Below are 17,129 nucleotides of genomic sequence, written 5' to 3'. Positions count from 1 at the left end.
ATTACATAACCATACTGGTTAGATTGACCAACCATAGGCCACAACACACACACACACATGCACAGATGTGCACATGCGCACATACACACACACACACACACACATGCACAGATACGCACATATGCACATCCACACATACATGCACAGATACGCACATACGCACACCCACACATACGCACATGCGCACACCCACATGCACACATACGCACATACGCACACGCACAGGTTCCCCTAGGTTTCCGTCATTTTCAGAAGTGACCTGGCGTACCTATCGTGGAAAATGCTACCCATGGAAGGAGTAAGAACGGCATCGCAAGTTATAACTGCTTGTCACCTTTGTCACATCAACAGCGCATTTGCATGCACAGGTTTGGCGGAGCGGATCTCCATCTGCGTCTTAGGGCACTTCAGGTCGCACTTCAGGTCGCACTTCGGGGCCCTTTAGTGCACTTCCTGGTGTTCGACGCTTTGCTTTTAATAGGTGTAGTGACATGTGTATGCAAGAGTGTTGCAATGGCTGGAGAGCTTTTGGGGTGGTCGTCTGCATCTTGGAATAGCTTCTGAAACTAACCACCTTGCCGGCGGTGTCAATGCCAGCTAGCTAGCATCGCTAACGGGGGAGTGCTGTGCGGCGCAATGCGGTCATCGTTCAGGGAAAAGCCGTTCGGAGGACATTTAGTTCGGAGGCCATTTAGCCACTGTGGCTTGCGACTGTCATTGTGATTGCGGTGTTCCATTCGTCGTTGGAAGCGAAATTGTGCATACGGAGGCACGATATGGGGGGACTTGGATGAGCAAGTACCCTGGAGCAGTCCATAAGGGCTAGAGAGGGCTTTCCTTCCCAGGCTCTATCTGTGCTGCGAGACCGACTCTTTGGCATTGTTTTTTCGTTGATACACAAGTTCGGGTCTTCGGTATCAAGCTCCTGCAGGGAGGTTTGTTAAAGGCTAAGTGGAATAATAATATGAGATTGTAAAAGCGCTATGGCGCCTGGGTGTCATGCTACAGGGCACCGTAAGGCTGGGTAGCCCAAACGAGGCAGAAGTCTCGGGTCAGCGGTCCAGCACGTCTCCTGCGCTTTTCATAAGGTCGCACGCCAAAGCCTCATATGTCACATTACTCAGAACGCTTGCTGTTCAGTGAGGCGACATAGAAGCCAGTTGAACGAAAGGGTGTCTGGGTTCCGATACTGCTGCTGTGCTATCCATGTGACGCAGCCTTAGGCCTTCAGAACTTTGTCAACGTGTTAAGTAGCTCACTTGTTATGACAATCCCCGACTTGCTAAATTACATTAAGCCTTGGTTAAACCTGTAACCTTCGCAAATACGAGCTACGGTTCTTTGCCCTAAAGCAGACTTTTCAGGCATTTGCGTAATAAATCAGGATTGCTTAGTTCGTACAATATCGGCTTGCATGTGTAACTTTACTAAAAGCGAGGATGCTGAGCCAGTCCAGACCATGATTATAGGGTCATGAATTCAAAACGCAATATGAAACTTCCTTGCCAACCCAAAAGCTCCCATGCTCCTCGTGCACGCTGTTTACGGGCCCCGTTGCGAAGTTCACGTAAGGCCCACTATTAGTGCAAGTTCTAACGATTTCGCTGCGAGCAACTGTTGGAAGTCGATAATAAATGTTAAAATCTCATAATAAACTCTGTCAAATTATTAACCCTCCAGAAACCGCTCTATGGTAGTGCCAGGCCAATTCGTACAGAAGACGTAATAACCCTCAGATACACAGTGCAAGAGCCAACCTTAGATGGGGGAATTTGTGGTATCTATAGAGAAATTCTTATCAGGGCTTCGGTTAAACTCAGCTTACAACACTTTTCTGCACATGCTCACAGCGCCAAAATTGCATAATCGCGCCGGGATTGCATAGCTGAGGCCTGTCATTACCATAATGGCATAGTACTTTACCTCCAGATTGCTCTTCTTGCCAGAATGGCGCAGACGGTGGCGTTGATCGCAGGGCTCGTAGCCGCTTCGGTGGTTTTACCTGCGTTGTTATTACTTTGCGGCAAGAAGCGCAAGGTGAGCAGGCGGGAATTAAATTGCTTAATGCAGATGACCGGCCGATGACCCAGTTTCGTAAACCCTCACCCCAAACAGTTATTGACACCATCAGTTTTCCACAGCTGCGCCGTCCCTGCGAATTGCCTGGCCGAAAGAACAACATGGAATGAAATTTTGGCTTATTTTCATTCACATTTTAACAGAAGAAGATGGCAGCATTCCTGACGGTCGTCAAACTTGCTCGTCCAAATCACTGTGAGAACGGGCAGTAACAGACAACAAGGAGCAACCAGGAAAACATGCGAAATCGCGAACAGAGCCAATCAAATCTCCCTGCTGTTATCATCTACAGCTCTTACAGCTTTTTGAACCGAATGCTGCTACGCTGGGCACCTAAGGATTGTCGGTGCATAAACCTCAATACCCAACACCGAAGGGCCGAAGCCAAGCCGCGCAAAAACCGCACCCGACCAGAACGACATGTACCAGCATATATCTTACAGTTACTGCCAACCCGCTTGCTGGACAAATCACGAGGCCTGTTTAGTTCGTTAGTGAGCCCCACTGGCGGAAAGGGGCGTTGTTCGGAGAGAGGCGACTAGCGAATAAGGGGGTATGAAATACCCCCTTATACATGTATGTACATGTTGAGAGGTGCCCCATCGGGAAGCATATGCCAGTGGATGGAGTCCACTGGCGACTCAGACAAGATTCTCCCAGCCAGCCCAGCCACCTGCTCTGGCCGTTCATGTTCCCCACCTGGTTTGGAATCCTTCTACATGAAACGCTACTGGACGCCCCGGAGCTCGTGTTCTACATGCGAATCTCGCGCCTCACGCACAGATCTTATATCTCTGTGTACCCTTTGCTTGTCTATCCCTCCTCTTCCTTTCTTTCCCTCCCCCCCCTCCCCATCTCTTTCCCCCGTCCTTTTCCCTTTCACTGATCCTCTCTTTCTCTCCCTGCCTTACTCCTCACGCCTTACTCCTGCTTCCCAGGATGCTCCTGTTGGGGCGTCTATGGCAAATCGCCGGGGCGGCTCGCCAGGCGGCCGCATGCCGATGGACCCCATTCTGCACCCCAGCTGGGTAACAAAGCAGGCCGCACGGGATGCCATGGAAAAGCAGCAGATGACTGTCATAATGGCGACGAACCAGACGCGAATGCAAAAGGCCGGCGGTGGTGGTCGCCGCAGTGGCAGCGGAGGTGGCGAGGACAACGTCCAGGTAGTCGTCATGCGACAGCCTAGCACGATGGCGGATAGGTTTGCTCTTCCTTCCCACATCGCCAAGCAGCTTGGTCAGGTAACTGTGCTGTATATTTGTTCATTATAAATCGGAGGCTTAGGCATCCTTGCGTGTTTTATCTTTGTTTAGGCAGGTGCCCTGGCGATGTGATGTGAAAAAAAGTCGCGATTTGATGTTATGCGCATTATTAAGGGACACTTTAGGGGATGCCCGAACCCCAAGAGGACCTGCTCTAAGAGTTTGGTGGTCTCCCCCTAAAGGGGGAGATCAAGGGGCATTCCCCTTTGGCGATGGGGAACAAGAAGAAGAGAACCGAAAGGGGATAATCGAAGGGGGCTATCCTTTCAGCCAGGAGTCGCTGCTGTGATCGAGTTCGGATGCGGCGGAAAATCTCTCTCATTCAGCGTCCTTGAAATTGCCTCATGCGTGCGTCCATGCCCCTTAATTTGCAGACGTCGAGACGTACATCTGCCGTACCTTCTGGAGGAGGTCGTGGCGGGGCGTGGCGAGGCAGTCCTACCCTACCGCAGGTTGGTCAGTGTGGATAGTTCGTGCAGAACTTGGTCGTAGCGTAGCGTAAAAAGACCTCAATACTGGTTCCGAAGCGAACTGCTATGGACGAGACATCACTTGTATTTATGGCAGGGACTTGCCTTTTTCCTCTGCTCTACCCCTTAACTTATGTAACGTGTACCGAGGAGATTGCTCTGTATCCGCTGTTTAGTTTGGCAATCAGCCCTGGCTGATTTTGGCCATTTACCTCAAGACGAACAAAAGAAGGTGGCTCGAGATGGGGGAGACGTACCCGGAGACATTCCTGACTCCTCTAGGGATCACAAGCCCTGACAAAATAAAACCAAAATATGATTTCTGCCAAGAGCAGCGAAGCATTGATCGATCTTTAAATCGAAAACTCCCGAACAGGATGACTCCGTGGACGGAATGCCCCCACTGCCGCCGCTGCCGCCCCCGCCGGACCGCAAGCCACAGTCGGCGCCTCTTCAGACGAACGATCTCGTCTTTTCCACCTCAATATTTCTGTAAGCATGGCGTCCCATTTTGCTCGCATTTGATTTCTGATTGGCTATTTCACATCTGTTTTCTATGTCAAAATGTTGGTTATTAATGATTGATGCCTGGTTTCACACACCCTTCTTTTGACAATCCCTCCAAACTATTCATGTAGCATAGCATCATAAAAGGGGTTGTTTCTGTACGTTTTTCAAGATCGGACAAAATTGACATTTTTATTTCTCCTCCGTAAGTGCTTCTTGAAAAGCTGCTGCTGAAGTGTTTTAACAATTTGAATAATAGTGACATGGACTGAGATCTATTTCCTTGCCTATATGACTGGCATGCTCTTTCATTGTGCCGCCTGGTCGTGGGCTTAACTTAATACTCTAGTACTTCTCAGTAATAGGACCCGGCTGAGGGTCCGGCGCTTTGTTGGTTTTAACACCTATCCCTCCAAGTCTGACTGAATCCGATGCCGCCTCCTGCCTCCGAAACCTATCTGCTCATCACCGCCACCGCCTCTGCTCTCCACTCCTCTCCGCTCCGCGTTTCCGTACACGCTGACGGCACAATTTACCCGCCAACAGAAGCACCACCGCCAACGGCAGCGGCATCAAGGCTCGTACCCCGGCTGGCGGCGAAACGCCCGATTTGCCGTACGCCCGTGGGTACAATAGCAGTACAAGCACCGGAAGTCGAAAAGCCCACGGAGGCATGTCGTACTTCCAAGGTCGCGACTCGATATCCTCGGTAATACCCCTTAGCGAAACGCACACAATTGGCGGCTCCGGAACCCCTTCCGACCAGCGGGAAGGTGTCCGTTTCAGCGGCTCCGGAACCGCCGCCAGAGCTCGTGACTCGCGGTTCACTGGGTCCTTTCGCCGTGGCAGTGGCTCCGGAACCGCCTGGACCGGCGAGCTGAAAGCTGATGGAGGCTCCGGTGTCAGCGGGAGCATGGAGGTCTCTGTAAACCGTTTGAAGGGACCCTCGGGACTGATGGCAGCTGCAGTGGAGGCTGCCGAAGCGGAGGCGGCTGCGCTGCTCCTACTGAATGAGGCACGGGTTACCCACCCGCGGGTCATTAGCCTGAGCCTCAGGCTGCCCAAGGCCTCCCCAAGGCCAAGCTCCCCCGGCGGCATTGGAGCAGGATTCTTAGGCGGGGGTCGAAGTAGCTCGGATGAGCTGCGGCGGCAGGAGCAGTTGCAGGAAAAAGGGGAGAACGACGCGCAGGAGCAGGAGCAGGACCTGCGGCAATGGGAAGGGACGGAGAAGGAGGAGCGGCAGCAGCAGCGGCCGCCGCAACAGCAACCTCCGTCCCTGGATATCGTGGAACGGCTCGTGCCCGGAGTGGATTGGTCGGCAGCTTCACCGTCGCCATCGTTGTTTCAGACGACGGCGGCGGAACGAGCTCCGCCGGCTGCGGCGGCGACGCCCTCCAGTCGACGGCTCGGCGCAGCATCGGAGCCGGCCGACGACGGCGGCGTCACCTCTGTCGCCGTCGTCGTCCCGCAGCATCTCTCAAACAACCAAAGCGGCGGCGGCGGAGGCAGCGGCGGCGGCAGTCGCGGCAGGTCCATCAGCAGCCGTGAGCTGCACGGCAGGCTTGGCGTCGTACACCTTCGGAGTCTGCTCGGCGGCCGGTCCTTCCTGGTCGAACGGGAGTTATGGAACGGCGGCAGCGGCACCAGAAAGCGATGGACAGGCCATTGCGGGCTCGCACCGCCAGAGCCCTTCCTGGCGGAACTTGAGGACGTCCTCCAGGCTCCTTTGCCTGGATCTGCCAACAATAGTGCTGCGTTGCGGGCTGCTACCGGCTGTGGTCAAGTAAACGCCTCGACATCACGGTCGCGACGTGTTATGTTGTTGACGTCGAGACGGTGCAGCGGCGATGTTGGCGGCGGCAGTGGCCCGCTGGATGCTGACCTCGGGCAGAAAGCTCTGGAATTGTCTTGCAGCACCGAACAAGCCGCGACAGCCGCTGAAGCCGCCGCGAAGGCGGCGGCGGCGGGGGAGCCGGTCGCTGCGCGGGACATCACCTTGCGCCTTGGCGGCAGCGGCGGCGGTGGCGGCAGCAGCGGCAGCGCGCCGCCAGGCACCGCCGACGCTACGCGAGCGAGCGTGACATGGAGCGGCATGGCGGCGGCGGTGCCACTAGTGGATGTGGAGGCAGGGCCGGCGATGATGACGTCGGCGGGGGATGCCATGATGGCAGCGCCGGCGCTTAGTAGTCGTACGGCACGCGTGCAGGCCCTTCTGGCTCGGAACAGAAGCAATCTGAGCCGGCTTGCTGCTGTCACAGCAGTCCGATCCCCTAGCTTAGCAGGCTGTGTGGATGACGCTCCATGGGGCCCCCGCCGTTGAAATGCGCGCCTGTATAAGGGCCTGTCGACTTTAAGAAGAAATCGGAAGGGGGCAAACGTGGATGAGCTTCTTCGCAGCAAGGTGAGCTTTGTTGAAATGGCTCCTTGCTGCTGGGGCTGCCATTGCCCTCTGGATGCTTCTAGGTGCTTCGGGTGCTTCGGATGCTTCCCGGCCCACAAGGAGGGCTTGGGAGATTTGGTTTAGTGCGGGCGGAAGTGAGGACTCTGCAGATTCTCTGTCTCGCGACATGAGATCGTACATGTACTGCATTCTGCATATCTTGATTTTCTGTGTCATACGTTGCGCCTCGTTGGCTCCTTTGCTGGTGTAGGCTGTTCATCGTGATGTTGTGAAACGTGCTATTGGGGTGCGGCCTTTTGGATCGCTGGACTGACCGTGATAACACAGCGACCCACGACACGTGGTACTAAAAACAGACATTTGACTTGCATTATTTGCCTGGTTGATGAGGCCCATACCATGACGCTGGATTTCTGTTTTTATTTGAATGGTATTTGATTCCGCTACAAAACATCCGTGATTTTCGGGCCTGGGTGCCGGCTTGGCTAGCTAGGTCAGGCCCTCTCAGGACGGCCGCCTTTGGCCTGCCGATTTTGGTTTTAGTGACATTTGTTTATTATATTATGTCTGCAGCCTGCTGACTTTATAACCTATTTACAAAAGTGACTTGGTCTGGTTTTAACCCGCTCTGTCCGTTAGATGCCCGGCTTCTTAAGATCACTGTTCAGATTTTGCAAAAAGCAGAAACACAAAAAGGTTGCTGCACGGCTATGCCGCATTCCTGCTCGACTTTTGGGTTGGTTTTGCCTTTTCATGCGCCGACGGGCAAAAAAGTTGCTGGATGGAGGTATATCTACGCATTTTTACAACCTTTATAAATGTAGCGTAACCGTTTATTGAACCTAGCTGAAGGAACTTGCGCATCGATACGGTAAGCAGCGGCAGATTGATATCGCTCACAAATTTGCGAATGTGGTTTTCTCTGCTGCATCCTGCTGGTACGCGCACTATTTGTCCCTCTAGCGTTTTTCACCACATCCGACGACCCGGAACTGCCCAACTTTCTGTACCTACTACCCACTACAGAAGCCCGTCCGTGCAAAGGCAGCAGGATGACCGTCCTTGCTTCCACAGGAGAAATAATAAGTTTCTCTTTATAGGCGTTTGTATGAGTTGTACGGCTGCCCACGCTGTAAACGGCTCTCTAACACCCCTTTAGACGTGGGCGATGCGATGCACAGTTGTGACTTCCGGGTTACATCGTATTTTTTCTACGGTTAAGGAATTCTATACGATTCATTCACGGGCTGCCCTGGCCGCCCCTAATGCGTTCTTTGCGTCCTCGTCAGGTAGTGTCTGACTAATGCGCATGTACATGTCCATACTGTACAACATTACAAAGCTGCGCGGCGTCGTCATACTGTGTGTGTGGGGTTGATACAGTGCTCATACTGTCTGGAAGGGGATAATTATATCATAACCTCCCGTCCGCAAGCGCACCGCGGGCTTCCCGAGAGCTTGCAAATATCAATGTACAACTGTGCATTTCCCAAATTTGTACGATTGTTTATACACAGTACGGAGCTGAAGCTTCGAGAGCCTTGCGGGTTGCCACGCGGGTTGCTGCCCTCGCCAACTATAATGCGCAGAAAGCGTCTACTACGGTTGTTTGGAACGGTTGTGGGGCTGTGGCAGGGGGCTCATCCGGGGGCCGAGGTATATCCAGCGGCCTCCAGTCCAGGGATGTAGCAGGGCGCAGACCATGCCCCGGCTTAAAGGCGTGCCATCCCGGCAACAACCCCTGGGCAACAACTTCCTCATCGTGGCAACAGATTCGCGGCAGGCCAAGTGGCCTTGAGTTCGGCCCTCCGCTGTACATGTGGGCCCGCACTACCGCTACCTGGTTTTGGCAGCAATAGATAGCTAGGTGTGGAACACCTGGAATGGTCATGAATGGGACGGAGAGTTTGCTAGCCTGCTCCGAGCAGTGTTTTTTTTAAAGTAATATATTCCTTTTAAGGAATAAAGAGGCCATTTTGGCCTTTGGAAATAAGGAACAAATCGAGGCCGATCGGTACATTTTCATTCCTCCAGCCAAAAACGTCCATTGCTGCCAGATTGCTCCGTAGTGTGCAGAACTTAGTATTATCGATCATAGAATAGATAGGGGCCGTAAGAAGGTCAAGCCCGTGAGTCAACGCGGCATAGCAGAATGTATGACCGGTCCTTACATAGCCAAACACGCAGAAGGCAACGACTCGAACGCCGAACAAACACCAAAACAGCAAGATAAGCCTGAAATTTTTCCTGATAAAGGCGTTTGGGACGGCGGTGCTGTTGTCGGTAATGCATCGGCAATGGTGTTGCTGCCAGCGGCGAGCGATGCCACGGGCGCCATTACCCCTGCCTTCCATGGCGGTTTTGATCAGCATAAGCGCAAGCTGTCACCCAATCAGCTCGACAACAACGAATGCGGCGAGGCGCCCAACCCGAGCGCTCGCAGTGCCAAGCGGGCTCAGACACAGCGCATCCGCAAGGGCATGAGCGACGGTGCATGGCGGGACAAGCAGAAAGAAAATCCCCACAGATGGCAGATTGCCTGGGCCGCCAGGTATCCCTGGGCCCAGCCTGTGCATGCTGACGTGGACGCCGGAGAAGTGCACGACCAAGTGCGCTGCATCCCCTGCACGTTGACTGAGGAAGTGGCTGGACAGCAGCAGCAGGGGCCGGTACATGATGAACCGGTAGAGTCCTAGTGTGCTGTGGTTTGCAGTGGCGGGTGACGGCCTTTGATTTGCTATGCGGTTGCTTGCTTTGGGCCTTTGCTTGGTCGGATTTACTTTTTGTTCACAAACAGTGCCAGAACTATCTATGCATGTGCATGAAGAGTGCGCACATGAACGAAAACGCGCCAACGCAGTGCGTGCCTCTTGGTCTAGGGGAGTTGTAACTTATCGGGGGGGGGTCTGGGGGGGGTGTAGCCCCCCCCAGCGCCCCACTCTTAAGGAATACATTACGGCGACGCTAGCAACTTTGTTACTTAGGTTGGAATAAATTGAGACCCCCCCTAAATGAAAAAAAAAATCACTGCCTCCGAGACCAGAGAATTGCACACCAGCATATGGCAGCTTACACCACACCGCAAAGTAGCGGTAAAGCGGAGCACCTTGTTCCAGTGCTCCTCACTGCCAGTGGAGTAAATGCATCAATGAGCGAGAGAATGACTGGGACTCAGAGGTCTTCTGGATCGACTACGGTTTCATGGCACGACCCAATAAAGAGGAGGGCTGTGCGGTGTTGTACACAACACCGCACAGCCCCCGCTGTGCAGGCATCCCACGCATTTGAGCCCCGCGCACACCGTGTCGCTTTGGTCGAGAGTTAACGACGGCGGCGGAACTTGAAGCAGCCCCGGACATTGACCTCATCGAGAGCGCCGGACGAGCCAAGCAAAATACAGGCTTAGCGGATTACACAGCTTTTTTGAAAACGTCACCATGTAAGGCTTAAGTGAATGATGGTGAAGCAGGTTGAAGAAAACCTGACCAAAGCTAAAACACAGGCAGCGGAGGGGTTATGCAAAGCGGAAAGGGCTTCCTATGGCCTGTGTTGAGGAGGGTCAAAAGACCACACCACGGGGTGCATGCAAGGAACCGAGCGAGGTTGCCCGCACGACAAGTGATGTCAGTCAACGGTCCCAGTAACCAAACGGAGCGGTGGAGAGCCCGGCACTAAAAACATAGCATGCGGACTGCCCGACTTGGTAGAGAACACAATAGAGTACATCAACGAGTTCAGTGGACACGTAAGCTAAGAACAGATTGGGAGAAGGGCCGTTCTTCTTATTGGATAATATTGGAACATAGCTGGCACCCTGGCTGTAGTAGCCGGTACACTGTACGGCGCACATAACAACTACAATGCGCGCACTAAGCGCTCCACCACCACCTCGAGAGGCCTTTTCAGCAGCGGCCAGCTACGACACTGACCCCGGTAGAGACAGCTGATGGGCGCAAAACCATTCACAGAACCCGCCCAGCACTATAGCTTCTGGTCCCTGCTAAGCTGGAGAAGGACAAAGTGGTGGCGTCCGGGAAGAGTGGTGGCTGCGTTGGCAGCATACGGCAGTCAATGCGGACCTGACCTGACCCAGATCAGCTCTCACATCTATCGACAGAAAAAAAACACCTTTCCCCCGTGGGATGCCTTATCAAGGTTATATATGCCTTTATCATGTTACCAACTGCAGCCTCTATAGTACGAGCGCGTTTGCAATGTCCATCGGAGGTGAGACGGTCGAAAACCTAGAACTGGTTTTTTGGCGTTATGGCGGCCTCCGCAGCAGCGGGGTGCGACACAGCGCGTTCCGCCGCCAGCATAGACCGCCTGAAGGGGGAGAGGGCTGGCCAGCCCACGAGGTTAGCTGGCATCAGCACAATCCAGCCCAATAGGAGCTCCGATATTCAACCGAATCGCTCGTCTTTTATCATACGAGTGCATGTTTAATCCTTAAGGCCCAACAAGGCGCTAAAAGGTTTCCCCGTGTACATGCGGGTGCCCACCATACGGTGCAGTCACGACAGTCCCCCCCCCGCCTCTTCTTCTCTCCCAACACGCCGCCTCGTATGCCCTGCTGCCTGCTCCTGCCTGCCCCACACCCGCCACCATCACCGTCACCAAAACACCACAACAACAGGTACCTGCCAGGTAGCGATTTCTACGAAATTTCACTAGCGTTTGCAAACCCTCGCTGGCCCAGAAGTAAAGTACATCCGTCCTTCTTCGAAGTAATCGGGCCACGTTTGGGTATGTTGGCCTAAAACTCTAAAATCCTAAAACTCTAATATTGTATACTGTTCCACCCGTGGAATAGTATACAATACAAATATTGAACAATCTAGAAGTTTTAGAGTTTTCGTTATATTTAACTAAAACTCTAAAACTTCCCCTGGAGTGTGAAACTCAACGTTAACTCGAGATCGCAAAAATGGTTACCAATCGATTTCCCCCCCACAAACAGAAAACCCGCATTACCGTCCTCGCAAGCCGCCCGGCGCATGAAGCTTTTGCATCTGCAGCGCTGCCAGCAATACATCAGTATATCATCATCGTCGTCCTATTGTCATGAAGACCCAGGTCAAGTATCAGCCGCGCATCGGATCCGAGAACGGCAACAGCAATAAACAACAACAAGAACAATAATGATAATGACAACATCGACAACAACTACTACTAATAATAAAAGCAGATATGGCCAGGTGTAGTCCAGAGACAGTTATTTAACAGTTTGCCGTTGCGACGAGGCCGTTGATGATCTCCCTTTGGAGCCTTCCAGAACCGTCGCCGCGTCGAGTCCCAACCTACCACTACTTATTCCACTAGGGGATGCGACTGCGACAGCGGCGATGATGACGTCGACGACGACGGCGGTGGCGGCTGCGACATTGTCACGCTGTCTAAAGGCCCTATTCCCATTTCACAGGAGCCCATCCCTAACCGCAACACCAGCCAGACGCCAGCTCAAGCCCGTATGGCCCGTGTAAGCCACTGCACAGCCGGTCCAGCTAGTCGCTGGCTCGTGCACTGGAGACATAGGTGTGTGTGTGTGTCTTATAGATGTACGTGTACATATAAACACGCACTTGAGACTCTCCACGCAGGAAAACAGACAGACAGACAGACAGGCAACCAGAGAAAAATAAACGAGATCACACTCGCAATTCAATCATACTCCCTGAGTCAGGAGCCCACTGTAACAACCGCACACTGATACACTTTCGGAAGCGGCGGCGACGCTGCCGAAGTTGACGCCGAAGGCGCCATCGCAGCTGGGGGTTTAGCGAAATGCAGTTGGCGCGGCGGGGCAGCGTGTATTGTCTTGTCTTCCCGACAGCAACACCCCTCATCGTCAATTTTTGTGAAAACTGTTGCCTGTCGCGTCAGTTGTTTCAGCGATTTAGAAGACCTTGCGTAATGCAACCGGAAGTGGCGGGCGTTTGTCACGGGATGGATGCCTCAGCCACCAACATCCCGTGTATTGTACGAACGAACGTACGGACGGACATACTATGTCCGTCAGTGAAATTTTTCATACGCCACGCCCTCGTATAACAGATAGGGTCGGGGGTCCATGCCGAAGTATGACCGCGAATGCAGAAGTATTACGTGTGCATGTACGGACGTGTGCATTGAAACGCGGAACATCGGGCCAGCGTAAGACGCAGGTACCTGTGTATGTATGTGTGTGTGTGTAGGTGTGTGCGTGTGTGTGTGCATACGTGTGTAGGTGTGTGCGTGTGTGACTTCATATCTCCATCTCTATCCTCCATGTACAGCGGCACCGATCTAACTGGACCTAGATTCGCTCTCCGTTCTTTATCACGGGAAAGGTACGGCAAGTCCCACTGCAGTACCCAGCTCGTCGTACACATCATCACAAAAGTCCACAAGTACAAATCGGAAGCACACTTTAAAGATGCAAATGCCATGCTGCGAGAGATGAAGTTCTTCTCCCAACCCCTCCCACTCCCCGTCCTGCCCTAAATTTCCACAAACCGCCTCAAAGGGCACACCTAAACCCCAACCGCCCCAGCTAACCGCTTCAACTAACCGTGGCCAATCCCAATATCAACTGTCTTTCCCACACGTTTAAGCCTTGGGTTCTTAGAAGTATGGTCCGTTCGTCTCTACCTGTTCGAGCATCGTACGGCGTACGACAACGCCACCACATCACCCTGCTGCTATTTACAGCGAAAGACACACATGCCATACAGACATATATATCAACATGCATAAAATTGCTTCCATATCCTTCATACATTCAAGCTCTTTTCCATATCACCACTATGTACAGCATCAGACAGCGCCTGCTTCAGAGTCGCCCCCCATACACATATTTCCCCCTCATCTCTTCCCCAAAATCGTATTACCATCGCCTACAGCCCTTTGCACCGTGCTACCAAGCATCCCCCATAAGGCCCACCAAGCAGCCCTCATAAGGCCCACCAAGCAGCCCGCATAAGCCCCGCCAAGCAGCCCGCATAAGGCCCACCAAGCAGCCCCCAGAAGGCCCACCAAGCAGCCCCCATAAGGCCCACCAAGCATCCTCGTCCGTACCTCTTAACGTCACGCAGAGGAACCGGAGCCCTCTTTTTGCAGCAACGGATCCCGATCCCGATCCCGATCTCGGTCGGGTGTGGGGGAAACGGGTTCATGCCCCTTGCCGCGGCTACGTTCCGACGCGGTGCTCGCTTGTACACTTAGGACTGTGTACCAGGCAATGCCCGCCATGGTGAGGGCGATACCCGCCAGGCGCTTCCAGGGCATGGCGTCGCCGAAGAGCAGGCAACCACCTGCCAAGATGAGTACCTGCGGAAATTGCATTTTTGCGCCGTGGGTGCTACGTATGTATGTATGTATGTATGTATGTATGTTACGTCTCGATCCGGCCCTGACACTGACCAGGGGCACCTAACCGTACCGTGCCCCAACGGGAATGAGCGACCGTCGAAGCAGTCTCCTCCTAGCGGCGTGAGGAGAGGGGCGTGCAGGGCCACTATGTACGTACATATGTACGTATGTATGTACATACGTATGCATATATGTACTTTACGTACGTATGGATGCATATGTATGTATGGCTGCAATTTGAAGCGTGGCGTGAGCTATAATGTACGGCCTTCACGTCTCTGCCTATGCTGTCAAATGATTCCGGCAAGACCAGCAATGTGCGGAGATCTTAGTGAATGGGACTATTAGGTGTTGAAGCGGACCCCAATGGCTCCGGCGTGCGGAGTTATATCCCGATACGTGTACAGGCCGCGGTCAGGTGCTTAGATAGACTCAGATCGGGGCCATCTGGGTAACGACTAACGGACATAGTCGTACAGGGTTAGCGCTCTGAGTAGTCAAGCTTTTCGTTCAACATCGTTAACCCATCCGGCCAGGCATCACCCTCCATCGCCATGGATGGCCCAACCCACCGTTTTCAGATGCCCCACTATATTGTACGTGAGACTGGACGTGCTGCCAATGACTAGGAAGGTCGACAAGCTGACGAGGATACCCAGCAGTGATGACGCAACGATGGCACCAACCGCCGCCGCAGTGTACGGAAACCCTAGTACCGTATCAGGCCGCCGAATCGCAAACCCGTAGTCATCCACCAAGGGTGACATCACCAGCAGAAGCATGATGGCCTGATGAGTCATAGAGTCGTACAACATGGCGCCCAGAGGGTACGAATTAATGGCCAGGCAATACGGGTAGGAAGTAAGGGTGCAGGGAAAGTGTATTATTTGTGTTATTTTTCCAACACAAGCGCACGTTGAATTCGGAAGTGGTCCGCACCATCATCATGCCTTGAGGAGAAAAGCAACACGTTATAAGGGTAATCGTCTGATGGACCAATCATCCGTGTTGTATTGAAAAACACCCCAAAGTCTTCTTTCATCCTGTCGGAACCTTTGCTTCGCGCGTCTTCGTTGGCATGCCCAACTGTCCTAACGGCCGTTAACGTCCCCGACGTGAAAGGGACCTTTTCGCCCGCCAAAATAACCTTCGCATGCCTTGCGCTGCTCCGAAACCACAACTGAATGTGGTCCAAACCCATACCAGCGCAAGGATACGAAAGGACCCATCACATAATGATATACATTTAATGTTATATACAAATATATTAATATATATGCATATATTAATATATTAGCATATATATGCAAATGTAAAATATATTAAACATATATGTATGTATATATATTAATATACATATTTTCCCTTTTCTCCTCTCCCGGCACGCACCTGCGGCGTATATGCTAGCAGCAGTTGTGAGCTGCTGGCTTGAAGCTCCTTCTGTTTTGACCCCGCCCAAATCTGGTACAGTGCCGTAACAAGTACGGACGTAAGGCCCACAAAAAGGCCCAGGACGTTGGATATGGCTACGCTGTCCGTTACGGTGGCGGCGGTCACCCCCGCGCAAACCACGAAGACGGACATCATAATGCGCCATGTCTGCGTTCGGCTGTGAAGGATGAAGTCCAACAGCATCACTGTGGGTGCAATTGCGATCTGCGTGGTGTGACACAGATGGGCAGATGTGAGGTTTAAATTTTCGTTGCGTTCGGGCTCTTCGTCGCCACAAAACGTCTGAATAATCTTTGGTCACCCATAGGGACCTGTCCTTATTTGCTATACGAAGGTATGGCTTATAGGCAATCAAAGATTTTACTGAGGTGAGGTGGGGATTGTGCCTTGGGTCGGGTCGGCGGTGCGAAAGCATGGCACGGATTTTGGGGTTGGGCAGCGCACGAGGCAAGGGTTAGTGTTCAGGGTTTAATGCAGTTAGTGGCGCGAAAACGAAACCGCGGTATGTTTTGGATTTGCGCACTGCCACGTAGGCCGGTTGTCAGTATGGGCGAGGTCAACATACAACGTATAGTGAGGCGAGATGCGGCAGGATGCAGGAAGGTTTTGCAACGCGGCAGGGCGCGGCAAGGCGCAACAACATGTATATTGGGTACTGCAAGGCTACAGGGCATGCAGAGCGGTGAACAATGTCCCATTTCATTTTCGGAGCCGAGGGACCCCCCTACTACTCCCAAGTGGCCTACCTTCAGAATTTGATAAAATCCTACGGTGTTTAGGTTTAAGGATAGGTTATTTAATATGATGTACCCCACGTAGCCCAGCGCAAGCGGGGCGACGGCCACGGGGCTGAAATGCTTGGCCGTGAAAAAGTTGACACGGGAAAATGCTAACATGCCAGCCCAGGTAAAAGTGGTATGCACCAAGGTCAAAGTCGTCACAAATCTGAACCTGCGCAATTGTGGCGGCAAGCAGTGCGCTTACGAATCCATGCTCGGTAGCGGCGAACACCCCAAGGCGCTCCGATACTCACCGATATGCCGTAAAGACGAGCTTATTAACAAAGACGATGCAGCACGCGCTGAAAACATTGAGGGCAACATAAAAAACTTTGATGTAGGGGGACGTTTGCCCGTTAATCCCTGCCATGACGGAGAACGTGACGCGAGCTAAGCCCAACTGATAAAGAAAATATGTCAATGAAGTGCCAGCGCTGTAAGAAGCACGACCGTCTTCGAGCTTTGGGACGACATAAATAAATTGGTCAGTCAGACTAAGAGTTCCCGGCAAAATCAAACTCCATTTTCACGATGATTTACTAATATCACCCAAGGTAAGGCGAAGTCTAAGGCGGAAAGTTTTCTCAGAGACCGTTAGCAGCCGCGCAGGGTTCTGATGACAGCAATCCGCTTACAGTATCGCGCAATAAGTATCCATAAACCAAAATTAACTATCAAGCAACTCCGAGCAACCTGAGTTGCTTCAAACATACATCCATGCTGCGTGCCCTACCTAAGCTGCCTGCCATAAGCCCCTCGAGTGTGCAAGTCCATAATTCACATGGTCAGTCCTTGATGCGACTGGCCTCGAAACAGCTGTACGCAA

At 52.8% G+C, this 17,129-nt stretch overlaps 2 protein-coding genes across 2 annotated transcripts; one reads left to right on the top strand and one right to left on the bottom strand.

Moving 5' to 3' along the window:
• Positions 1 to 1,947: 1,947 nt before the first annotated feature.
• VOLCADRAFT_96453 (uncharacterized protein) lies at positions 1,948 to 8,520 on the top strand (the record flags this gene model as incomplete). Its single annotated transcript, XM_002955516.1, has 6 exons — positions 1,948 to 2,037; positions 3,018 to 3,323; positions 3,753 to 3,796; positions 4,868 to 6,510; positions 6,785 to 6,856; positions 8,312 to 8,520. The coding sequence occupies 6 exons, from the start codon at positions 1,948 to 1,950 to the stop codon at positions 8,518 to 8,520; spliced, it is 2,364 nt and encodes a 787-aa protein (XP_002955562.1).
• Positions 8,521 to 13,787: 5,267 nt separating this feature from the next.
• VOLCADRAFT_96452 (uncharacterized protein) lies at positions 13,788 to 16,673 on the bottom strand (the record flags this gene model as incomplete). Its single annotated transcript, XM_002955466.1, has 5 exons — positions 13,788 to 14,030; positions 14,645 to 14,860; positions 15,462 to 15,728; positions 16,271 to 16,475; positions 16,558 to 16,673. The coding sequence occupies 5 exons, from the start codon at positions 16,671 to 16,673 to the stop codon at positions 13,788 to 13,790; spliced, it is 1,047 nt and encodes a 348-aa protein (XP_002955512.1).
• Positions 16,674 to 17,129: the final 456 nt, after the last annotated feature.

The sequence above is a fragment of the Volvox carteri genome (assembly GCF_000143455.1).
Source record: "Volvox carteri f. nagariensis unplaced genomic scaffold VOLCAscaffold_52, whole genome shotgun sequence".
In the NCBI taxonomy this organism is placed as follows: domain Eukaryota; kingdom Viridiplantae; phylum Chlorophyta; class Chlorophyceae; order Chlamydomonadales; family Volvocaceae; genus Volvox; species Volvox carteri.
This window is presented reverse-complemented; position numbering and strand designations above follow the sequence as displayed.